This window comes from Bemisia tabaci, chromosome 3 (genome assembly GCF_918797505.1).
Source record: "Bemisia tabaci chromosome 3, PGI_BMITA_v3".
NCBI classification, from domain to species: Eukaryota; Metazoa; Arthropoda; class Insecta; order Hemiptera; family Aleyrodidae; genus Bemisia; species Bemisia tabaci.
The window spans coordinates 24,001,637-24,028,281 of NC_092795.1; the positions used below are offsets into that span (position 1 = coordinate 24,001,637).

Here is a 26,645-nt window from a genome sequence, read left to right on the forward strand (position 1 = left end):
AAGCTCCCCTATTTACCGTTTGGACCAATAGGAAGGGCGCTGTGCTCCGAAATAAAGTCTTCGCAACTCTGATTGGTTAGCCTTTGAAATTTTTCGGGAGAGGAGGGATAGTGGTTCTTAGGAGGGGAAAATTGAAAGCAAAACAATAACAAAGCATGTTATCAGTTATCATGTGAAAAATCTTGGCGTGTTCGGCTTCTTGTGTCTCAATCGTAATTTTTCCCTTTGAGGACATCTTTGGCTTCCACGAATGGTTTATTGGAATTGATATCAATGATGGCAACTGTAGTCAAGTGCTTCAAATTTTTTACCAGTGCATGTGCAACAACTGATACGTTTCCAACCATGCTTGTTCCCAGAACTTTTACACACTTTTTCATAAAAGTACATTCCAGCTCTAAAGCCAGAATTAAAGCATTTGATCGCATGAGAATTAATTCTGAAAACCGACTCATGTATGGTGACCTCCTAGAAACACAATCTGAAAGGAAAAAGAGGCTGGCTAACAAGCGGGAAACTTCCAGCAAGTCCGATGCTAGTGTCGAACAGAAAGCTAGAGGCGAAACCAGTCTTTCAATGGATAGTAATATCCCTGCAAGTGTTGTTGACTCAAATAATATATCCTTAAAATTTTCTGAAACTTTAAAGATCGAGCCGGCGTCACCAGTGGACAAGGATTTCAAAGATATAGAAAAGAATATTGCGCAGTGTGATAGTAGCAGTGAAGTTAAAGTAACGATTGAGACAGATTCAGTCACATCCACCTCCCAGTCTTCAAGTGGAGTGAAAGATAATGTCAATAATTTGGCTGAGGATCCTCAAACAAATACAGGTATTTATTTCATTGGCTTCCATTTAAGCGGGATATTATGTATTGCTCAAAATTTGATAAGTACCTACTAAGTATCAGATCTATGAGTATGAGAAGCAGTGCGCTGTGTCACTCTAGAACCAAATGTTCTTCAAACTCATCAGGATGAAGTTATAATTCCCTCATCTAGAAGTTGACCCTCTTCAACTCACTATCTCACAAACCTCTTCTATAAAAAATTGAGAAGTTAAATTTGTGAAAACTATGAGATCCACCAATGTGGAATGATTAATGAAATGGGGTCGTAGGTAAAATGATGTTGCTATTGAAAGTCAAAACTTATGTACCATATTCTAACGTTGCAGTAAGTAGTACGCATCTATCATTTTTGAAAATAGACAGGAAAAGGTAGGAACGAGGCTGAAAAACCAGCCTGGCTGGGCCAGGCAGTCTGAGGCTGTTTTTTCAGCCTTGTCCCCGCCTTTTCCTGCCTATTTTTATTCTATGTTCTCGCGCTGCCATAGTGTACTTTTATCTCCATCGTTTTATCTATATATTTTTTTTAAAAACAAGAATTTCCTAGGTATCAGCAGGAATTTTGAACTAAAAATGAAGAAATTGCAGACTCTGGAAGATCACGCAACTATATGATGTATTATCATCACAAAGAAATTTATTACTCGATGATTCATCCTTTTGAAGAATTGAATTTATTCAGAAATCCATCATATTATAATCCAAGATCCAAGGTTTTACACTTTTCCTGCAGTTCATCATGTTAGGAACTTAATTTTTGAAAGAAGTAAGTACAGCATGTGAGTGATTGTTAATCAATTTGTTTCAGAACGTTTTACTTTTCCTATTGAAAATGCAGATAAACCAGATCTTGAAATATCTGCAGACACTGAATTACTCCTCGGAAGGATCATCACAAAATCAGATAGCCTGTACAAATATCCTTCAGTGACCAAAATTCTAAACTTAACAATGTCAGAAGCATCCAAGAGTGCTCTTTTTCGATGGAGAAATAGGTTGATTGCTGAACTTGGTGAAGAAAAATTTCAAGAACATCATGCAAGTAAGTTTCGTTTCGGAAAAATCATCTCTTGCCATTTTGACAGGTAATAATTTCACAGATACAGTTGTGTCTGAATAAATAATACCTAAAGGAACTGATGAAGACCAAGATACATGACAAACTTGGAATCAAGTTAACATCAAAAATGAAAATACACCATTCCAGGAGGACAGTGCTGCCATGCTAAGGAAGAACGCCATATGAACATTTGAGAGTTGCCAAATTTCCTTCGAAAAAATGTTCATTTCTGAGGAAATTTCTAGATATTTTCCCTTGAAATTTTCAGGACTTTTTGGTGGAATTGCAAGGAAAATAATCTGAAATATTGGAAGAAAAATTTTCATAGGTTTACTAGGAAATTCGTATTTTATCAAAGGAAATTTTGCAATGCCTAAAGGTTCATACGGCATTCTTCCTTATTACGGCAGAGTAGGGTTCTGCTCAGCATTACATACATGAACTAAGTACATGAAGATTTGTGTTTAAAACTCCTCCATCATTTTTTGAGGAAAAAATATTTTCAAGCTAACACAGTTCAAAAGATGGAGGGGACGAGTTTGGTTTTGAAGTGTAGTATTGTTACTGTGAGGGCTAAAAAACGGTACATTTCATAAATTTTAAGCTGCTCTGATAAAAATTTAAAACTCGGACAACACCCTCTAAAAGAGATAATTTTCACCATAGATGTTCTTTGAATCAACTTCAGACCAGAACATGATTAGCCAATTGTTTTAAGGCTCGTGTTCATGTAGTGGGATGTATCAGATGCCACCTTATCAAGACATTCAATTGATGTTCAAAAAGTTGATAAGGATAGTAACATGAGAGGTTACAATGTAGCTAGCTTTTTTAAGACAAAATGAGAATCAATGTAGTAATATGATATATGAAACGTATTCAATTAAAATTTAAAAAATGTATTTATCTGAGAGATTACCCAAGGATGAAAGTAAATTTTGACTCTCCCTACCTTTGAAATGCCAATTTATCCTGCCTGCCCACCCTTATTATCTACCTGTAGTACGTGTAAGTACCTTTACATATCATATTCACTTTTAGTTTCAAGAAAACCTCTTTGATTCTTTTCATGTGTTAAGCTTCCTCATGTTTTGTATGATTATTCCTTTTTCAGAACAACTTCAATTAGGTACCTTATTCCATTCCAGTCTTCAAGAATACTTACAGGTAACTCCTAAAGATGAATCAGTTCTCGAACCTGAATTGGAAGGATGTTGGAAAAGTCTGGAGAGAGTTCTCCCTCGGATATCTACTGTCAAACTACTAGAAAGCCATGTTGTACATGAAAAATTAAAGTACCGGGGAATTATAGATTGCATTGCTGTGTACAGGTATTGTTGCTCTAGAAATGTTTTCTCATCTTGTAATTTTTACAACTAAGTATGCTCTCTTTTTGCATTTTTTAAAATAGGATCTCAGTTAGAAGAAAGAGTCAAAGTACTCGGTTTGAATTGAAATGAATACAAAAATATGGTTTCAAACCTTTAAGTACGAGACCTTTTGGGCCATTTTGAATTTTACTAAGATTATTTACTTTTATTAACTCTTTACTATTAATTGCACCGAGTTTAACGGAAAGGAACCAAGCCACATCAGCTAACGCCAAATTTAACTAGGCAATTAAATTTTTTACGAGAGAGTGTTTGTGCAGATTCATTTGAAATTTTTAAGGAATTTGCTTCAAGCTATGGAAACTTTTCCCTGAAATTTGCACGAAAATCCGCACAACCGTTTTCATGTAAAAAATGAAATTGCCCAATTAAATTCAGCAATAGCTGATGTGGCTTGGTTCCTTTCTGTTTAACGCGGTCCAATTACTGGCTGTTACTAATTTTGTTAACTTTACTATTACTTTTATACTATGACTGGGCTATTCATTCATTTTTTCAAGTTACATTCTTTACAACTACTACATTGGAGATAAGTATTCATAAAATTTGAGTTTTGACTTTCAGAAATGTTCAAACTTAGCTGAAATGATGAAGAATACCTAAGTAACACTCAGTTTATTCTAAAATTTTGGAGCGTTCATTTGTCTCATCAATCATCCAAAACAAGAGAAAAAACCAATTTTTACGCGTGTATGCCATGTATTTGTATCAGCAGTAATTCAGTCACTCTCCTTGTTTATACTCATTATTACAGTTCATTTTATTTTCCCCCTCTAACCTAAAATTCGAGTACAGGTCCTTTACTCCGACTTAGATTAAAAATAGTGCGGCATTTCACCTATTTGCCTTACTGGCCTCCTCTGACCTTCACAACTGATCCCTCATCAAGACTCAGGCTTTCTTACTTGATTGGACACTTTTTGTATCTTGCAAGTAATCCATTTTTGTGTTTGTGAGTAAAGTCTCTCATTATGTAATTCAAGGTGTACTCCATTTTCATCAACCCTTACTTCTTTGTTTATTTTTGCACAGGAATACCCCTCTCATCATTGAGTGGAAAAAATCTGGGAAGTCCAAAAGTAGTCTAGCCATGACTTATGATGCTCCTTTGCAGCTATCCGCATATATTGGTGCCTTAAATTATGATTCAAGCTACCCATTCAAGGTAAAAGCTCAGAAAATGTTATATTCCCTATTTTAATCATTTTTCTGTCAAAGATTATTGCTATTTAGTGTGAATGGGAATATTATCATTTCACTATATCATTGTAATTGCATGATGATTATCTACAGTAATTTTTACTTGCTTTAGTTCCTATACTTGAGGAGCCTTCCAGAAAAAGGGCACATAGCAAAAAATAGTGTTAGAGAAAAATGCATTTTAAGTTTCCATCATTAATTTCTGGCCACTGATGGTTCCTTTCATCGCAGCTTGAACTCCCGATTTCGAACGAAAGTCACTGTTAGTGGCCATAGAGTAATGATCAAAACTTCAAATGCATTTCTCTCAAACGCAATTTCTTGTTATGTGCCCTTTTTCTGGAAAGCTCCTCAGTTGTATTTCTCTATCTCATTGCTTGTCATGGCAAGAAATCACATCAGAAAATTGAGGTATATCGACGGTGAAGGTCGGCAATCACATAACTCGATTTGCGACGTCGCAGACTTCCTGTCATACTTTATTCTTTAAACGGAAAACTACTCAACGGTAATTCCTTAAAACTGCCGTGATTTTTCTTCTATATGCGAGGAAAATTCTGCAAAAACTGCAAGGAATCATGTCCATTTGTTCTCCTTTAAAAAAATAACATAGTCGCAGAGATTTTCAGACATCGCATACGAGTTATGTGATTGCCGACTTGCACCGTCGATATGTTAAAAAGATCATCAAATAAAAAAGTGTACATTGATTTGTAAGTATTTTTTTTTTTTGTTTGTTTGTTTGTTTTTTTTGGTCTAGTATTATGTCTCTCTTGATTATTCTTGAAATAATGATTCATGCCTTGATTCCTTTTCTGCTAATGTTTTCTATCAAAGCTACTCATTTACTCATACTTACCTGTATCTCTTCACATTGACGTTCAGAGCAATGAGGAGAAGTCACATTGTGCTAACACCAGTAATGTATGGCTTTTATGAGCAAAAGCATTCTTTTTTACCCACTGTTTATTTTTTTCTTTAGGTTTCCGAAGGTCTAGTTGTTGTTGCGTATAGTGATGGTGCACCCGCAAATGTATTTCGTTTATCTCCAGCGGAGTTAAAGCATAATTGGAATGCCTGGTTGGAACGCTACAAAAAATTTACGGATATGGTAGAGATTGAATCAACCTAAGGAGCAAGTAAGTGAATGCTTCGCTACTTTTTGTGTTTTAATACTGTGCCAAATACTATCATGTTCATTTAGAATATTCAAGACCACCAGATCCCTATTTTTTTTCTGACAAAACAGCAGAAGATTTTAAAAAATCCAACTGAACATTCATTGAGTGAATCAAGTACATGAGTGGACAAAGTTGTGTGGAAAAAGTGTAGATAACAGGGGTAGGCAGCGCATCCCAGATTGAAGGACTCGGTGGGTTGCCTCTTTTGGAGATAGTTCACAAGGGAAGGCTCCATGGAATTCTTTTAAAAAAAAATGGAAAATGGTTTCATAGAAAATATCTCAGTGTTGAATACTAAGTAACGAAGGTGAAATTTTTAGTTAATCATTCACATTTTCCATGACAATCAACTATTATTGCATACTTTTTCCACCAAAATTTGTGAATTTATTGTTTTGTGGCTGTACATTTCGCCTTAGTAGTCAGCAAAATTTTAACTTTGATTCCATTGGAAACAGAAATTCAACAATTTACCAAAAAATGACATAACTTTAGCCTTAATTCATACAAATTTGAATTTTAGAAATAATTAGCTGGTTATCAGCAATAGAGTGAAGAATTAAATGAATTAATATTGTTCAAATACTAAAATTTGTCAACCATAAGAGTACTAACCAAAGGCATATTGAAAAACAATTTAAGGATCTTGTCAGATGAATATAAAGGGCGTTATGCAATCTCGGTGCAACTGCATTTGTAGTCACAGCACAAACTGATTGCAGTAGACGCATGGGTCTTAAGACAGTATGTTGGAGTTTTTTGCGGACAAGTGTTAAAAATTCAGCATAAAGCTGAAAATCTCAATACAGAGGGAAAAAGCTCATTTGAGCACAGTTGTCCCTCAAAGAGATATGCTGTTTGATGTAGCACTAGTTACGTCCATTTAGGAAGGCAACTGCAGACTTGTTTCGGCCTTGTTGGGCCAGTCCTTAGTGCGGTGCAGCCTCCTGAATTGTCTGCTACCAAGTTCGAGAGGTCGTGAAACCCTTTTTGCATTTTTAGTCATGATTGTGATGAAAATACAACATTTTCAAGTTAAAGATGCATTTATGGATAATCATACTAGAATATGCCGTATAAGATAACAGAAACATAAAGAAAACTTCACTTGAGATGAAAATAAGGCTTGCTGGTCTTTTCCTCTGATTTGTATACTGTACACACAGTTCAAAAGTCATGTTTGCTGCTAATTTTTAAAATGTCCTGAAATATCCAGTTTACCAACAAGTTTTTTTTAACCATGAGCGCCTGATCTAACTAAAACCTAACAACATATCTTAAACCTTCCTTTGTAACATATCCAACGATCGTTTTAGGTTGTTAGTGCTCCTGGTGTGAAAAACATGTAGATGTGGTTGAAACACGCCTATGGACCTATGTTTAAGTAACAAAAATTTCATCATCCAAATCGTTATTATTGTAAATTTCATAAGCTCAAATCTTGATTCATACAGTAATTGCTACATTTTAGAAAGGGTCTAAAAAGTAGCCCTCATTGCTACTCTTTCTAAGAGTTCAAGCCTTTTTTAAAACAAGAAGGAAAATTTAGGGCTCCTAAGATATGAAATTAATGAAATTTGTTTTAATATTTTTAACTTCTAGTTTTATTTGTTTGTTGAGCTTTCAGTTATTGAAGTGGACTTCTGCTGTTGATAAAAGATTTTCACCTAATTGTTCGTATTGTTTCAGGATGCCGTGTGATTAACAAGTTTCAACTAGTTCAGAAAATTATAATCAGTCTTTTTCACCTCACTGCCAATCCTTTCAGGTGTGCTGGCTCCACTATGAATATTTGAGCCGATTGTGATAATATCAATTAAGTTTTTACTCCTTTTTTTCCAACCCTGTAGAAACTGATACTGAATGTATCAGGCTGAAAATGAAGGTAAGACTGTTGTATTCTGTTCTGTTAAATCATATTTTTTGAGCTTTTTGTATTATTTAAGTTACCCTGCAGAAGTTAAATTTTGTAAAGTTCATGTATTACTTGTTGTACTTTGTTTGATGCATTTATTTGCGAAGTCTCTGATGGACTTAACCCATTGACTTAAGATTTAATTTGACCCTGCCGGGCCAGGAATTATGATTTAATTTGGCGAAAATCAGCAACTTTGAACACTTCAAAATAATCCAGAAATTATTTCTCAAAGGGTGAAAATTGACAAAATAAGCATTCACAATACAACGTTTGAGAAAAATGGTGAAAACTTTGAACACAATGATTTTTTTATGTGGTTTATAGCTGTCAAAATCGCAAAAATCGCAAGATCAGCGAAAATCAGAAAATTTTGAGGTTATTTCATGTGCAAACGCACATTAATATGAAAATACCGCAACAAAACAAGCAATTACCGTACACAATAAGTCATAGGGTGGCCACACTACTCATATAAACATTGATGAGAACGCAATCTACCGGAGAATTGCCGAAATAACGCGAACAATCAGCGGACGGCTCTGAGCCGTCATTGCAGAGCTGGCCCAGCGCTGCGATGACGGCTGGGAGCCGTCATTGTAAGTCAATGGGTTAAGTTTTGAAGTTCAGGAATGGACCACTAGACAGGATAAGACATGTGCCCTGCAGAACATGTTTCCTCATCAAAATTTCTCGTGAAACAAGATGAACATGTGAAAAAATTTCAACATCAAGTTACAAGAGAGAAAAAAATGTAGAACAGTAGATTCAAATTTCCCACTCGCAATAAAAACCATAATCAATGTAGGTCTAATCAGACATTAGAATCAACCCATACATTAAGCACATAACTGGAACTTAACCAGAACTCTGATTCAAAGTATCTTTAATTTTGTCCAAAAAAAAAGTTCGTACACAGTAGAATTCTTTCATCACAGAAAATACCGAAATTAGCTTTATATTCGATTCGATTCAAGTAAACTCTGGTTTTTTTCTCTCAGCAGGAAGTGTGAATTAATGTAAACAAAAACAGGTTATTTTTTAACTTATTAATATAGTTTGGAAAATTTTAATGCATCTTTTGTATCCTACGTTAAATTTTGATGAGGTAAAATATATTTTGGTTTTTAATTTCAAACCGAATGCAGTGGTTCATTGTTTACTTAAGTGGTGTTAAAGCACTATATAATCATCAAAAATCGTGTAATTTCTTTCATTACAGCAATAGAGATATTACACTCAGAATAAGGAATATTTTATAGGGTAAAAATTTCAAGAGGAAATTATAAGAAATTAAGACTGCTTTATTCTAGAAACTAACAGCAACAGGAAGTAAAATAAAACTACTTTGTTCCATTTTTTCATTTTATAAGTGCTGAATCCAGCCACCTTCATTTATACCTACTCTACTTTTTATAGACAAAAAGTTATGCTCAAAAGACCCACTTTCTCAGTTTTTCCTCTTTCATCTTAATGCTAGACAAAAAAAGTTCAAAATCTTTATAGTTTACCAGCTACAAAAAGAAGCCATCTGCTCACCTTATAAGGACTAAAATCAATGATTCTTTATTTATTTGGGAACTCTTCATTATAAATCTACCTGCAGAGTTTTTTTAGTTCCCACGTAAAACCAGACGCACTGTGGCATTGTAGCTTTAGTCAATATTCAAGGAAGCTTTATAAACCTACCCAAGAGGCTGTCTCTCATTCTCCATCTTGATTCTTGATTGTTCTTGATTTCACGTTTAGTTTTCTGTTAACTTGTGTAGCTTTTCTTAATTGTCTAAGAATACCAATAATTAAGTCATTACATGGGTCTTTAAATAAAAATCTAAATGAAATCATTATTTCAAATGAAAAATTGGGTGGACCTATTACATTGGCTCAGTCATACATTTGTACAATGTACACAGCTATATTTTAACATTTTAGGACTTAAAGTGCCTCAACCTTATCCCGGCATGTGTTAAAACTGTGAAGTAAAGATCTAGGATTTCTTTCTTTTTGTCCTGCTCTAGACAAATAAACTCAATACTTGCCTGTCATGAATTCTTTCTGACAGCCCAATTTTGCAAATTTTTCTTCTTTACTATTTCCAAACGTCTCCGCAACTCGTCCGCGTTGACAGGCTTAGATGCTTTGTTCCATGGCGTGATGTCCCCTTCGAGTTGACTCTCATCCCAATCTACCACAATGTTGTTCTCGGGTCGTAGATGCTCCTTGGCTGTCAGTGGCCGGTCCTCGTTTGGAGGTGACTCAGGACTATCTAAATCCCATCGAATTTTGTGTCCTCCTGCACCTTGCTGGTTTTGGCGGCGGGGGCTTTTGCTGTGGTGCGGACCTGTCCGTTGTGCAACCTAATCAAATTTATCAATTTTAGAATGCATAAAAATGTACTGTTGTAGCATCATCAGTAAAAAAAAAATAAATAAAAAAATGGATTCTATGTAAGCACAAAACGGTAAGATCTATCCAAATGCCAACTGTCATATTCAATACCAATGAAGACATTTTTTGTTGACAAAAAAGGTTATTGCCGTCATCTAGTAGCTGTAGCAGTGGTTTCTCTCACCATGGATCTATCAATTTTTGGTGCAATATGTCGATGGCCAAAGTGCAAAACCACTTATTTCTATCCTGGTGTTTCAAAATTTCTGCTTGCATTTTGTTTGATCGAAGAGAAAATAGATAACTTTATAGCTTGAAATTTTTACAGAATATTCTGTTAACAGATAAGAAAAATCAAGAAAGCTTTCAATAAATTACACTGCCTAGTTTTCCAAAGAAAAAATAAAGTATGACAGGAAGTCTGCAATGTTGCAAACAGAGATATGAGGTTTCGCACTTCAGCCATCTACGTGCTCCTTGTTCATCATTGACAAAATAAAGGTAGAAGAAGCTAAGCATTACCACCATGGATGATCTTACATACCGTTTTTCTCGAAAGGTGACATCTGCATTATTATTTAGTGCAGAAACTTTTTGGAGTTTGGAAAGGTCTATTTTGCTAGTCTATACCCCTCAATAATCAAAAAGTTTTCATAATCCAGATAGACCCTGTTACTTATTCATACCACAATTTTCTCTCAACTGTTTGTGCCAATTGCCCATGAGCATTGCTATGATGATTAATTCATGATTTTATAGTGCCTTAAAAAGTTTCATTCACGTTTGAAAAGCCATTTTAAGTAGTTGTTTAAGCTCAATTGTGTAGCGCAATTAAAAAATTTAGCCAAACCTGTGTTTGCAGCCGGCCATTAGGCTGTTTTTTAATGACGCCTCTTGCAGTGCTTATGACTGCAGAGTTGCGTTGGCCAGGACCAATGTGCTGCACTTTTGTCTGCTTAATATACTCCATTTTTTCTCTTTTAATTTCATTTGTAATCTGGCGCATCAGTGCTCTGGTGCTTGCGTGTGGACTGGGGCTTCTGCGTGGACTGCGCCGAGGCGAGGGGCTCCTACTTCTGTAATGCCCTTGTCGGTACCTAAAATTTGAAAGAATAGTAATTGATCAGAAGATTATTTTGTATACTATACATTCTAAGTTAAAGTGAAGAAGGTTATTGCTAACTTCTTCGTAATTTGTTCAATATTTAAATCATGGAAGAATGCCCTGTCAAAACTAAGAATGAAGAGATTCAAATTCTTGTACATCAGACTTCTATATTCAGGGCACAGCTCATTTTTCATGCTTTGGCATGATTTTGCAAGTTCATCAAGTCTTTTTTTTTTGCAAAATCCTTTGAAATTCTTCAACAACTTTCTCTTGTAAACACTGTCTAAAACCGGATCACGAATTCAAATAAGTTTGTGCAGGTAAGGGAAGAAAATTCGACTTGAGCTATGACTATTCCTGAGTATGTTTAATCAATCCTAACCAATCTAATTTGATCTTGAGTCAAAGTTGGCCCATTCTAAACGTGTATAATGACTGTGAATAAATAGGTATTTTAGGAAAATTTACTATTTCAGAAAGGAATCAGTAATTTGCATTATAATGTACTTGAGAATTTAAAATCATATTTTGCGGCCTGCATGTTCCCATCTTAGTGTGAAGTGTGAGTGCAGTGCAGCAACAGTTCCTCAAGTATCAGGTCCTTACCTTTGACGTACAATATTCATGAGAGCGTTGTCTATTTGCGCAGGGGTTTTTCCACGCACAATTCGGCAGTCGAATGGGGTTGGAGAATTACTCCTAACTATGAGTTGGTGTGCTGACAAGTTTGTCTTGTCTTCTGAGTCTACAAAGATGAGATCAAGGCTCGCTGAAAGACCCGCTTTCAGAAGCGTATCAAAGTCTTCGGTTTCTTCTTGAGAGGTCAACAGTTGATTCTCAAAATATTGATAGCAGTCTTGACACGTACACAGTTTTGAAGGCTCATCGTTTGTGCATTCTCTTCTGCAGATCAACAAAAACTTCTTGCTAGGATTTGCTAGAAGGAAATTAATATGATAATCCGTTATGCAACCAGCAAATAATTTTGCGAAAGTAAAACTTTAGTTTAAGTTGAGCATCAAATTCAGGAAAAGATTGCTTTTGCTGCCTGTTAAATTCTTAAAAAAAGAATGAATAGTTACCCCCAATAATTATTCACTTTAGTAAATAGTTTGAGTTTAACGTTTACTCTTGCTCCCTCTGCACCCTCTTAGCAGTTCATGTACTTAATGTGATAATGTTCCATGGCAGAGCTAGTTTAAGCAACTCTTTAAAGTCACTACCCTACCTCTGTAAAATTTCCTGGAGGAATATCGAGTCCCTTGAAGGGTAAAATTTCTCAAAATGGGTCACTGGCAAAAATGGTCGAATTTGAATTAGCTTTTTCTCCTCTTACAAATATTTTTTTAAACTTTTCAATGAACTTCTTGGTTTTTTCTCGAAATTTTACGTTAGGAATACCACACTGCAACCTTGCAAACATTTCTTGCCATCACCCAATTCTTGTTTCAACTCTTTGCCAAAAATACGTCTGAATCTCAATTCTATCATGTTAGGACGAAACTTAACTCTAAAAAGTTCCCTAGACGATTTTTTAGCATTACCCGTGTGACAATCCTGGTTCTGATTCTGTAATGTCATTGTAAAAACTTTACAACACTGTATAGTTTTTAGTTGCCTAGTGATTTCTCCCTGCTGTTCTGTTTATGCTGTTAATATATAAAAAGTTATTGCGATCCAGTTTGGTTTCCTCCGGTATTTGAGATTATTTATTTACTGATTAGTTTAGCTATTGAAAATAGCTCCAGTCATTTTTACAGAATTTAATTTTCTGTAGATTGTTCAGGTCGGAGGCAAATAGTGAAGTTAGGCATATTGTCAAATTCCCTGGCAGATTGTACGGCGCGCAAGCGCATATACTTGCACGGAAGAAGTCCTCAATTGTTACTATGGCCCATCTTTTTACAGAAGTTTTTCATCAGCATCTTCCCTTATACTCATCATAAAACAGCAAATACCTTGTAGATAATATGTTTGTATTTAATAAAAATAGGTAAATCTGACAAAATGCCTGATTTGAATACATGCCCGGCATGCAAATGCGGGTAGACATTGCTATTTTTTTCTTTCTTTTTTATTCGTTAGCTAGGTTGTGATGCTTTTTGTACCAATTTAGCTCCGATTTTTCAAATATTACCAGCCTTTTTGTTTTGCAAGAAATCGAACAATATCTTAGAAGCCAGTGCATTATCAATGCTATCATCCAGAAATGAGACCCAATGTTCAGTCACTTTTTCTGTTATATTTGAACACCATATAGTGCCGTGCTTGATATGGAAACACGTCATTGAGATAGTCTCCGCTTCCTCTGCATCTGTGGAAGAAAGAGCAAATAATGAGAACTAAAGCTTAACTATAGCTTAACTATAGCTTAAGCGCCAACTTGCCAAGTCATGCGCTTTTTCGTGTGAGGTAATATCTTTTAAAAATTGCGCTCCCTTTTTTTGCTCCTATAGCCCTTAAAGCACCATTACAAACAAGATAAACGGAATGAAACACAAGACGGTAACAGAGCAAAGGAAAAGAGGCGCGTTGATAACGGCGTAGAGAAACGACTATTCGTGATTGATGGCTTGAATCCGTACAGAATGTACAAACATTTCAAAATTGTCAGTTGAAAAATGCTGACTCCGCGGGTTCGAATATCAGAGCCGAGTACAGTGCGGCCAGCGGACTAGCGCCCACGAGACTGCATGGATACTTCACGCATTGCGCGTACGCACCGTGATGGACGTGCAATGCGTGAAGTATCCTCCGCGGTGTACGCGCAATGCATGAAGTATCCATGCAGTCTTGTAGGCGCTAGTCCGCTTCTCGCGCTAGCCGCACTGCGCTGTGCTCTAATATTTGAACTCCGTGTCCGTGTCGCATCTGCAAAATTGGAGGCGCGATTGAGGCATGAACACTAAATGCTCCGCTCCATGCTGCAAACCACCGATAACTAGTGGCATTGTTATAAAAAAAATCATAATAAAAGCATGAGAAGTTACAATAACATTATATAAATGTTCATTTGATATAAAAGACCCAACGAAGCGGCAACGAAGTGCCGCTCAGATTAGGGATGAAAGTCAAAAAACGAAGCGCTAATCCGCCTTTCTTTCCTTCGTTAAGGTTGACACTCGATTTTCTCCCTATTTTTTCAATTCAATATCTGGTTCTATATTTAGGATGTATATAATATGTAGACGTACATCTAAAGCTCGCGCTGAAACATCCTCTCCAAGCTTTCATAAATTCAGAAAGGGAATTAGATTGGCTTTTTGATCACCATATTTCAGCCGCCCCCCAAACGATATCTTTTCTCTGGTCGCAAAAGCAGTTCTATCGTGATTCTGAGAATTAGAAACATGTCTGTGTCATGTTCTGTCATGTGGGACTCATCATGTGCGGTCGTGATTTTTCCTCGGTTCTCTTCCAAATTCCACAACGAACATTAGCTTTTGCATGTTCAAAAAGAATAAAATGTAGAGATCTCACACTCGCCGCACACGCAAAATGCACAGAAGAGGGGAAAGTCGATGTCGAGGCTCTAATTTTTTAATGGGCGACAAAACCAGGGACAAAGCACTCTACACTGATAGTCGGGGCGATTTTGGGCGCTTCTGGGTACCAGATGCGCCCTTTCCAACCGTTCGACTCCCCCGATGTAACATGTACTATACTACATGCCCTTTTGCCTTATGGGTAATGACGCCATTCTGGTACACCCGGGAAAATTGGATTTTTTTTCTGCATCTGTTATTCGTAAAAGTTTTCGTGAAATGTTTTGCTTTTAAGCATAACAATCTCGCACGGACGTATTACCTGGTTAAAGTATTTTAGGGCCTCCTTATGCTTTAAATACTTATATCCGAGGCAGTACTTTCAGATCGATTTGAAAATATTACGAACAGTCACGTGATCTCTTCATTTTAGTGACGTATTACTGTGCTACTTTGTGATTGGTTCATTTTCTTGGCGCAGCATCGACACGTCAGCTGTTTGCGGCATTGAGCGGAAGGTTTAAGGTTATGTCATGGACCAAGAGAATGAATAAGGACCCCCAACTCCAGTTAGCGGAGACATTAGCGCTGCCTGGATGTCACCGCCGGCCGGCCGGTCCCTCTCTTCCCCGCGACCCGCGCTTCCCCTCCCCACTGCTGAACTCCTCTTCACGCGGCCCCGCTACCCCGCGACCTGCGCGCCCTACCTCGCGGCGTCGCGACGCCGCTGTCCGCTAGATCGCGTTGACGCACCAGCTTTAGAGGTTCCGCCGCTCTTTCCCGTCGTCTGATTTACAGTGCATCCTTTATGTTTCCATTCGCCACCAACTTATTCATCACAAAAGGCTTGTGGAATGTTTCAGATTTTCGCGGTCGATCTGAAGTTTTGAAGGGTTTTGCGGTTAAAAGTCCCACTTTAAATTCCATCTTCGACAGTCTTCGGGTACATTAGTTGGTAGTAATATGCTTTGTCAAAGAAGCGCCCTCCAACGCTTGGGCGTTGGAACTGCTTGTTTTTCTTCCATCTGTCGACTGTTGTGTGGCTTTTATTCCAGAGGACCTCGAGTGCCTTCAGAGGGATTGAGGCCTCTGAGGGGTCCATTTCTGATGGGTTCAGTCGTCCTGGGGTCCATTCCTAAAATACGTCATGCTCAAGGGGAGGGGGGGGGGGGGGGCAGCGTCGAGCCCATTTTTTTAACATTTAACATGAAAAATTGACGAGATATGGCAATTTGCCATCCTTAATTTATCTCAATAAAATGCTAATTTGAGAGGGTCCAACGAAGCATCTTGTAACCCATTTAGGGAGGTGCAGACCTGTGCTCGGGCTAAAACGGTACAAGGAAGAAATCGGATTTTCCGCGTTACGTAAATAATATTCATCGATTAAGGCCATTAGATAAAGTTTCAACGTTGAAATGCCAGAACCAGCACCATTTTCAGGGGGAAGAAACAATACTGCCTAATTGACAATTTTGACGAAATTGAATTAGCAATTTTAATGCATTTTACAGTGTATAATGTTCAAGCTTCTGTTTCTAGTTTTTTCTTCCAATTTTGCATGGGAGCGCTGTAATGACCCTATAAAGTCTAAAAAAATAGCAAATCTAACTCTAACTTTTTTCTTCGTCCTGTAAAATCATTAGTTCGCAGATTGGCGGTATTGTTTCTTCGCCACCGATTGTCACATTTTGAGGCTCACCAATGTGACTACCGGCGTAAGTGTCGTTGTTCCGTCAGTCTGGGGCTTGTAACATTTTCAAAAGGACCTTAAAGTTTTTCGAAAAAAAAAAAAAAAAAAAAAAAAACCAGGAGAAAAGAGCAGAAGGATATATGGATTGCATTTTGCAAAAAGGAACCACTAGCATTGCAATGTTGCTAAGATTGTGCAACTTCTTTTGTCTTGGAGGAAAAACCCGATTATCCCTTAATAGTTTCTATTTTACTCTCTAAAAACTGTAAATTTAAGACAAAAATTACCTTCTAAATTTCAATGTTTTTCACAATTTCCGCAATTTTATTGCAAAGGATTAAGTTGCACAATCTAAGCATCATTGCAATGCTGGTGGTTCCTTTTTGCAAAATGCAATCCATATTATGGACGAATATAAGGTGTTATGACAGTCTTTGCAAGGTAATAATGATAATGTCGTTGGAATGAAGGAGATTGCAGATGGATCTTTGGACTTGAAGGGGTTTGTGAAAAAGAAAGTGATGTAAGTCATGAGGTGGATGCAAATATCGAAGCAATTTTAAAAATAAGAGGTGCCGCAAAAATTAATGTTGCGAGAACCGGCCCTATTTTACGTTCAAAAATGATTGATAATAGCTTGTTGAACTTTTTTTTTAACGATAAGATGACTGCACGGACGTTATTTCAACCAAACTTTGAGGAAGGTGTTTCAAAAGTTGTGCGGAAGAGGCATTTGCTAATAAAGGGAAGGACAAAATTAAAAAAACAAATCATGAAAAATACCGCAAAATGTAAATAAATGGACCATTCAACAGCACCACAAGACATGTTTTTCATCAGAAGTTCCCGCCGAGATCGTTAAAAAATGTTCAGTGATTTTAAAATGAACGGAAGATTGTAAAATGATGGTTTTTTAGTTGACATTGTGCTGAGTAAATTCAAACTTCTCTCTTCCGAGAAAACCACGTGGAGGTCAAATCAACCATTGAAAAAATGTTAATGTTATCCATAAAATTTTAGTCTGTCGATATTAGACTCCGAAAAAATTTCCCCTCGCATACAACGACCACTATACAAACCGATCTCATACCATAATACATGATACATGATAGCTTGATCCATTCGCTTCTGTGAGCGTTGTTGGCCAGAAATATTTTGAGACCATCTTTCTCCAAGAATATTTCCATTTGGAAGTAGCCAACGTGCGTTAAGATTCAGAAAACTGAACATCTTAGGTAATACAGAGAAAAAATCTTATCCGAGGACGATTTTCCCTGAAAGAGATTCGCTATTTGGTGTAACACTAGCGGCATCTTTTTCAAGTTTAGTGATCAATCAGCAATTGCATACATTCACTACTATCTAGATTTTCGAATAGGGGGGGGGGGGGGGGGCGTGTCTATGGTGGGTTTCCCCTTGGATGATTCTTTCTATTTGCGTGTGCGCGTCAATCCCAGTAATAATTAAAATACTTTGAAACCGTATTTAAAATGTTACGTCTTAGCAATTTGTATTTTTTAAAAAAAAATCGCAGGAGTCTTATACGGCTCTCATGAAGAGTCTCTGGACCTTGTCTAGATGTTGCCAAAATATTTTAAAATTAATTCCAAGTTGTTTTTTCCCAAAATATATCTTGATTGCGCTACAAATATTGTAACAGATTTTTTCTGTTAAAAAGATTAAAAAATATGTAAAACTCAATTTTCCTTTCAGTTGTATAAACTCTGCACGAAAATCTTGTCTTAAATTTTTTTTTTAATCGATATTAAAAATACTTTGCTTAAAATGTTCCCAATAATTCTACAATTGTATCAAAACACTTCACTCCAGCTGTGGTAGTAACGCTGCGTTGGTGCTCTTTCAAAACTCTAGATTACTTTGACGTTTAGGATGGAAATTTTCTGTGCTCTAAAAATTTTAAAACAACTCTGCTACAATAATATAACTTCACTTTCGGCACCTACTGCATATTGTTGGCTCACGTTGAGGCATGTGTATCTCCATCGCCACGTCTAAAAATGTTCTATTTTTTTTTCTTTAAATGAAACAAACCTTACTATTTCTTTGAAATGTTTTGTAAATAATTTTAATTGAGTCAAGAAAATAACAGAAAATTTCAAGAAAATCGTATGTTAGCTATCTCAGAAAATGAATAAATAAATAACTTAAAAGTTAAAACTTGAGTGGAGAAATGCAACGTTGCAATCGGAGGCTCCTAAATCCAAGAATTAAAATTCATTTGCAGGTTTTTTTTTTTTTTTTTTTTTTTTTTTTTTTTTTTGAAAAAATAGACAGACCGAAAAGAGGGGCGTTGAATTCAGCAGAAGTGCAGAGGGTCCGTGGTCGAGAAAAAAATGTTTTGAAATTACTGGTTAACGATAATGCGAGAAGGGAGACGCAACTTCTAACCTGCCTCACTCTTTGTCTTTACTCAGAAGCAACGCTTTACCCGGGACTTTATAACCGTCAACGTGGTTGTGAGCACAGAGAAAGGTGGACTCACTGTGGAGCGCCTTCATTTTTTCTTCATGCAACACGGACAACCCTTGACCAACTATAGTTACATTCAGGCGTTATCTTATTAAGAAATACTTGGTTTTTTCCCGATTTACAAGCGGCATGCGCAGCACAGGCACATCTATCATGCCGCAAAAATCGTTGAATATATTGAGTTTTATTTTGTAACCTATTATTGGTTTACTTTACATCACGGTTGTTTTCCAGCTTATATTTTTCAAGATTACAAGTTTACGTTTCTTGATTTCATGCTTTCAATTATTGAAGTAGGCATGCGAGGTACTTTTGGATTTTGTGTTGGTGTAGTGTGCACCACAGTTTGACGGCGAAACTGCAAAAACGTAGAACTCTTTTGCGGTGTTTCAAAATCCCCACTCTCATTTTATTTTATCCATAGGGAAAGAACCAAGACAGTATGGCGTGGCGTAAATGATCGATTATCGATATCTCGCCATTTGAAGCTATGGTAAAGAATCGATTATTAAGGTGTTCGCTGCGAACACCCTGATAATCGATCTTTTTTCATAGGTTTAAATGACAGATCAATCGCTAAATCGCAAAGCACGCCAGGCCACTGAACCAAGATCATTGCTTGAAATTCTCTTTGAATATTTTTCGCTCAATAAAAACCTAGAAGATGTTCAAAAATGACCCTGACTCTTTTTCCATTTCGAAAATAAATAATGACAGAAAGTGTGCAGTGTCGTTAACCGAGTTACGTGCATTTTTGCAGTTTCATGCACCGGCACAAGCTCATATTTGTCAAATTTTTCATTCTTAAATGAATGTGTCTATGAATTGAATGTTTTAAAAATTGCAGTAGGTATTTTTTTGGCAAAGGATACGCTACAGTCCTCAAAACAGGCCTTTTCAACTTTATTTGGAAATGAGGTTTTTTAAACCAGCTCTAAGTCATTTTTATGAGTTAAAGAGTTGAGAATTTTTAAATTGACACGGGGTTTAAACTCTACTATAAACTGGCTGAGAAAAATAAAAATCTCACGCTTACTCCTTTGGAGCTGTCTTCCGGGTAAATATTGGAATGTTGCCTACTTTCCATCCTAAATTTTCAGTAGCATTTAGCGCTTGCGGTGTATACATTTTGCAATTTTTAAGAAACCTATGGCAACCTGTGAAACTTAATGGAAACGTACAGAAAAATGAAACCACGTGTTTGCTTTTTATATGATTATTGCTTGCCGACTATACAGGGTGTCTCACGAAAAACGAGCCACCTTGAATATCTGCCGAACGCGTCGGAATTTCGAAAAACGGTAAAAGACGTGTTCGTTTATACCGAGGGGGACACCTTTTGGCGTATTCGACATTTTCCCAAACCGCGGGAGGGGCCCGGGGCGGGGGGTGCCCCACCCGTAAGTCGAACTTTTCAAATGGCACCCCTACTTTTTTATTTCAGAAATCAATTCTACGCAAAAAAACAAGCCACCCTGTCCAAACCGAATGTAAATCGGACAATTTTTCAGTGATTGACAGAGTTTGAAACATTTTTTTCATGCTCTTTTCAAAAATTTCCCACGCCCAATGGAATTGCTGTATCAAACCAAACTCTCCGCCAAAAAAATTCTTAAACAAGGCACTTTCGATAAAAAAATAAAAAAAATCTGCTGCACTCGAAATCTGGAGCACGCGGAGCCCTTCTTTGCGACATTAAAATTCGTTATACCGAACATTTCCGAGGGGCGCTCATCGGGAGGGAGTAGTAAGTTTTAGACAAGAATTATTAATCTTTTTCCTGAAGCATGAGAAACCGTGTCCACGAAGAAGCAGTTAAGTGGAAAAACAAATGGATTAGCTTTTTGGGGGGGGGGGGGGGGGGGGGGGTGTCAATGACTTGAGCCGGACCTTGATACTTCTGAGGACGCTATTTTTCCGCGGTGCGTTGTTTTTCTACTTAACTGCTTCTTCATGGACACGGTTTCTTATGCTTCAGAAAAAAGATTAATAATTCTTGTCTAAAACTTACTACTCCCTCCCGATGAGCGCCCCCCGGAAATGTTCGGTATAACGAATTTTAATGTCGCAAAGAAGGGCTCCGCGTGCTCCAGATTTCGAGTGCAGCAGATTTTTTTTATTTTTTTATCGAAAGTGCCATGTTTAAGAATTTTTTTGGCGGAGAGTTTGGTTTGATACAGCAATTCCATTGGGCGTGGGAAATTTTTGAAAAGAGCATGAAAAAAATGTTTCAAACTCTGTCAATCACTGAAAAATTGTCCGATTTACATTCGGTTTGGACAGGGTGGCTTGTTTTTTTGCGTAGAATTGATTTCTGAAATAAAAAAGTAGGGGTGCCATTTGAAAAGTTCGACTTACGGGTGGGGCACCCCCCGCCCCGGGCCCCTCCCGCGGTTTGGGAAAATGTCGAATACGCCAAAAGGTGTCCCCCTCGGTATAAACGAACACGTCTTTTACCGTTTTTCGAAATTCCGACGCGTTCGGCAGATATTCAAGGTGGCTCGTTTTTCGTGAGACACCCTGTATAAGAGCCCTAAAAGGAGGTACTCAGTTGCGTTACATTACATTGGTCTGCGAATAATCATGAACAAAAGGAAACTGATTTTTTATCATCAAAAATTGCAGTACAGGCATTTTTCTCGCAAAAGGTGCTGTAACTTTTAAAATTAGGCTCGCTTCAGCGGTACGTTATTGAAAAGAAATGTTTTCGAGCCAGCCTTGTGTAGTTTCAAATTGGTTTAAAATTTGAGAAATATGTGATTAGCACAGGTTCAAACTACTTTAGATTGTTTCAAAAGAAAAGGAGAGCTATCACCTTGCTTTTAATCGTGTAAACTTTAATCTGGATAGTTCCCAGTTCGCGTTGTAAGTATTTTTCAATTTTTGGAAAGTTTATACTATGCTATGAACATTAATGGTGCGTACTTACTGGTCCTAGAGACGGGTTGAAAGGTGTGGAAAATTAGAGCAGTCAAACCGTGAAACATAAAAACGGGTAACATCTCTAAAAAACGAATTACTCGATACTTAAAAAGTTACTAGACTGACATTATTCGTCCCCGAATTCCGATGCGGCTTTGTCATGACTAAGACAAAATCCACTGTGCGTCAGTCGTTCGCTCCTCCCCTAGGTACCGAGTTCCAATCGCGCACAATAAAAAGTAAAAACACGTAACGCGGGACTACAGATCATGGCGGTACAGGAGGTTTTTTTGATACTTATTACGAGCCTTGCTTTTCGCCCGTTGCCCGTAAAGCTGCGTGCTCACACTTCACATTCTACATATCTGTTTTTAAGTTCCTAGAATTAAGTAAAGCTTTTTAGTTTGTTTTTGGCTCAGAAACATCTTTTGCCCGTTTTTTACAGTAAATTCGATTTGCATTTCTTCTTTATGACCAGCTTGACATCTCATTCATCGAATTATTTCATTTTACTCTCTTTTGTAACCCAGAGTTTGAGACGGTTGAAGATAATCAGAACTGAAGGGATTCCAATTTTCATGTATTTTTTTGCGGCTTTTTCGCCGCCATAGTAGCCTTTACCGTTATTGGAAAAATCGTTAAAAAAAAAAACAGAACCTCTGTAGAGGATAGCAGGAATTTCCAGAGCGTTAGAAGGTCCAGGTGTTTGTGATGTTAGAGTGCGTCATATTATTGGAGTGGAAAATGACACCATATTCGACGTCAATGCCAAACATGTAGTCTAATTGGTCACATCAACAGTCAACAAAATGACAGAAGAATAAAGGCTGCCAAAAAGATGCTGAATCGTGTTACTTCTGGGTAGTAGTAGGGTCATCGGCGTGTCGTGCTTTGCGATATATCGATTATTATGCCATTCAAACCTATCGACGGTGTGAGTCGGCAATCGCGTAACTCGGTTTGCGACGTCGCAGACTTCCTGTCATACTTTATTTTTTAAACGGAAAACTGCTCAACGGCAATTCTTAAAAACTGCCGTGATTCTTCTTCTCTGAACATAGAAAATTCTGCGAGAACCTCAACGCACGATAGAGCTTTGCTCTTATTTGAAAAATGAAATAAGAGCAGAGAATTTCAAACACCGCAAACGAGGTACGTGGATGCTGACTTACACCGTCGATATCTTGTTTGTGGTGTTTCAGAACCCTCACTACCATTCCATTTCATCAAAGGAGGACTGACAGACGACTGCTTGCAATTTTTGTAGAATACTTGTCACATCAAGAAGAAATAATTGAAAAGTTTCTCATAAATGATGTTGAGTATTTTGCCATGTAGAAACTATGAATTTCACGGGAAGTTTGCGGCGTCGCAAACTAGGTTATACGCGTTTTTGCTGGTTCATCGCACCGTCGAATTGCGTCATCAAGTACACATTTTCTAAGTGCTTTTTCGATCGTGCGACGAAGGCTTTGTGATCGACAGAATTTCCGATGCGGAGCATTGTAAATGGATCTTACATTTTATTGTTCAGGCGCTTGATTGTTTGGTCTTATTCGAGAGGCTGAGTCACACTTTGACCGCCATTTTTGGGCTCTGCGCAGAGTGGAAAAAGCGGTATGACTCACCTGTATCAAATAACGTGTCCAGGATCAGAAGGGCAAAGGTCACTTTTTCCAAATTTCAGATAATCGCTAAAACTCCTAACTTTTCTCGGCGTAATGAACTTTTTCAGCAAATATTTTCATCATCGACCAAGGGCAAAGTGATCGGATCTGACAATTTCAAAAGTAAAAGCCTAAATTATCACGCTGATTTTCTCGACAAAAAAATGGATATACCTATGTCATTTCTTTCACCACTACCCCAAGAAGCATTTTTCAATGGAAAAATCGGGATATATTGCAATTTTATCGATGATAAAATCGTCAGGATCATCAACATCTGAGCGATTATCCTCGCTCTTATCGGGCTAAATCGCGGTTTTATCGCCTGGAAATTTATCACGATATTTTCGAATTAAAAACCGCAATAAATGGCGATTTAATCTCGATTTTATCGACGAAAATTGATCGCGATTTCATCGAACCAAAAATTGCGACGTGTAGAGATTTAATCGCCATAAATCGCTATTTTTAATGCGATAGTATCTCGATATGCATGTTGCCACCAATATAACCGCGATAACCAACCGATAAAATCGCTATTCACCGCGATCACTGCTACTTGGGATCCTTTTTAATCCTGAAACTGTCATGGTGTGACTTGAAAGTTATATTTTCTTTCAAGGATAGTTAATATGGAAGGAGAGAGACAAATTTTCAAAATTGAATTCGTTTCTTAATGTTTTAAAAATAATGGGTTGTGACTTCCGCTAAGCTCTTTCCACTTTATTTTTAGTCAATTTTTTTTTCTGTCTCTTTGGATGCGGCTAAAAACGTGAAATTTAGCGGTGCCCTTATCTCATTTTCCTCAAAAAGTACTCTTGAATTTTTTTTATCTTACATACTTCCAATTGCGTTTTTGCCGAAGTATAATCTCGAAGAGGAAAGTTAAAAAGTGTGGAAATTTTTCACGCAGACAGAAAAGTATGAAATAGATTTTAGATTAAGCCCACGCACTCACCGTGATTTTTGGGTTATTTTCCGTCTTGCGGATTGTGATTCGTGGAAAGTACTGGCTTCTTCTTTTTTCTGCAGCTGCTGTCTGCTACGGGCTTATTCAATCGGATTTCTTTGAATCGAGCTTGCGTGTCTCTAGAGCTACTTTGTTCAACAGACTGAATTTCAAAGGCGCCCCTTTTTTACAATATTTTTTCCTCTCCTTATTTTTTATCTCATCAAAAAAGTCTCATCTCTCGAAGTATGCATGATCAAAAAAGTATGAGTCCACTTTTTGACGAAGCTTGGTCCTGCACTCTTGAAGTAACAACAGAGGCTTTTTCGTGAGGATGTGAGAAAAAGAAGTGCCCCTTCAGTTTTTGATTATGCAAGCCGGACATCCATGGAGCAAGAATAGTTGTATGCAGGCGTTGCAACCAATGGTGTTAATCATCCTCGGCCGAAAGTATACAATACCACGCATCTCGATTAGTGACGACCGGAATTTTTGGTCACGTTTACCCATTTGAAGGATATACTGATCATCGCTCTTGTGCACGAATTGCGTATGATTTTTATTTGCCCCTTCAAAAATGTAGTTTAAAAATACGTTTACATGATCGTCCGAGGATACGCTCTTAAAAAATGAAATGAGAGTAAAGTTTTCAAAAAACCACTGTCGAAGTATGTTTCTCTGTAGTTCATTCGAAATAGTAGCGATCAAAAACATCAAAAATGGGTCGTTCTCTAATAGAACGAAATCCGCCTATGTTAACACTGTAGATTGCGGGGTATTGCACCTATGTATGTGTATCTTATTTTATCCTATGAGGTATAATGGGATGTCAAAAAAGTTTCCGAATAAAGAAATGAATTGTTTCTGACCCAATATTTCTGCAATAAAATCATTCTCTAAAATCTTTGGAGTATGTGTATCTAAGAAAGTATAGGTCAACTGACACGAACAAAGATATAACACGTTACCGCACAACAAATTTCTGGTTTTGGTTTGTCCTTCGAACCAAACCAATTTTTTTCGATTCCTAGGTGAAATAGAAGTCCGAAAATGCGCATAGTAACTTCAGGAAAATTGTCTGGTGCTCAGGGCGCCGTCATTTTGAATTGAGAAAACCTACGATCAGTTTTTTTTTTGAAATTTCTCTTCAACGGTTAATCTTACAAATGAACAAAAACCAGCAGAAAGAACATAAAATCTCCTCCCAAAATCACCCTTCTTTTTCTTTCTTAGCTTAATTTTTTGGTCGTAAAATTAATGTTTTGCATTAAAAAATTAGCCTAAGAAAGGCGCATTTTTGCGCCTGTTTAGTTCATATCTCCAGCCGCGATCATCTGAGAAAAAAACTGTTAAGCTCATCGAAAATAACGTAAAATTTACTTGTAGAAAACATATGTCAAAAGTTTCAAAGCTTGGATTAATCCTGTGAAACAGCAGTTTATTAGCTCCGCCCTTAAAATGTGATTTTGTGGACCATTTTTCTTGTAAGGAATGATCTTTCTCCATTTTTTTGTTTTCTTTGGAAGACTGACCGTTGAGGAGATATTTCCAAAAAACTGATCGTTGGTTTTCTCAATTTTGGAAAATTCAAAAAATTTGGTTTGGTTCGAAGGGCAGAACCAGTAGTATAGAAATGAGGATATGCCAACACTTGACCTTTGACATTTAAGGCGTCACCAGAGGGAATCGGTGTGACATCACTAGCGACTGGTTAATTGTTGCGGGTTGCCTACCTATCGTTGCCAGTGTTGTAAAATTGTGCAGAAAAATGTTTATTTTTCAACCATGGTGTGAGGTCACTAGCGGGTTGTATACCTATCGAGGGGTGATGGATAATCGTTATCAGTCTAGTAAAATCGGCGTTAATTTACTGGGTGATGTAGCATCAATGATGTAAAATTGAGCGGGAAAATTTCGAGAGTGTTTTACTGTATAAAATGATAGCCGTCTTTACGTGCTGTGACGTCACACCAAACAACATTGAAAAAATTAAGCGGGGGCCGGGTTGAATTTTCAAAAATGAAGACCGGCAAACGATTTCCTCAGACTTTTGAAACGGAGAAAATTTTCGAGTGTAATCTTTGTATGTATGTATGATTACCTTTTCAAAATTATCCCCTGGAATGGATCATGCATTTTTGGAAACAGTGAATCTTACCGAGACGGTTATGACTTTCGAGTCACCCGGTTGGTAATTGAATAATTATCTTGAAATGTAAATTACTTGAAATGTAAATTACTTGAAAGGTCATGATGTGACATTTTATTTTATTTTATTTTAATTGGATGTGATATTTGATGCTGCGCTTTCCTTAAAACCCGAATTATATCAATTACTTGAAAGGTCAT

The 26,645-nt window shown here is 37.1% G+C and overlaps 2 protein-coding genes across 2 annotated transcripts; one reads left to right on the forward strand and one right to left on the reverse strand.

The window, feature by feature from the left end:
- The first annotated feature begins 142 nt into the window (after positions 1 to 142).
- LOC109031062 (mitochondrial genome maintenance exonuclease 1) lies at positions 143 to 9,670 on the forward strand. The gene is made up of 6 exons (XM_019042356.2): positions 143 to 832; positions 1,656 to 1,889; positions 3,022 to 3,238; positions 4,331 to 4,463; positions 5,481 to 5,637; positions 7,369 to 9,670. Exons 1-5 carry the CDS (start codon positions 274 to 276, stop codon positions 5,628 to 5,630), a joined length of 1,293 nt encoding a protein of 430 aa, XP_018897901.2. The 5' UTR covers positions 143 to 273; the 3' UTR covers positions 5,631 to 5,637; positions 7,369 to 9,670.
- LOC109031063 (uncharacterized) lies at positions 8,884 to 22,536 on the reverse strand. Its single transcript, XM_019042357.2, has 5 exons — positions 21,688 to 22,536; positions 13,228 to 13,404; positions 11,697 to 12,027; positions 10,833 to 11,079; positions 8,884 to 9,951 (listed from the first exon to the last, which is right to left on the reverse strand). Exons 1-5 carry the CDS (start codon positions 21,758 to 21,760, stop codon positions 9,637 to 9,639), a joined length of 1,143 nt encoding a protein of 380 aa, XP_018897902.2. The 5' UTR covers positions 21,761 to 22,536; the 3' UTR covers positions 8,884 to 9,636.
- Positions 22,537 to 26,645: the final 4,109 nt, after the last annotated feature.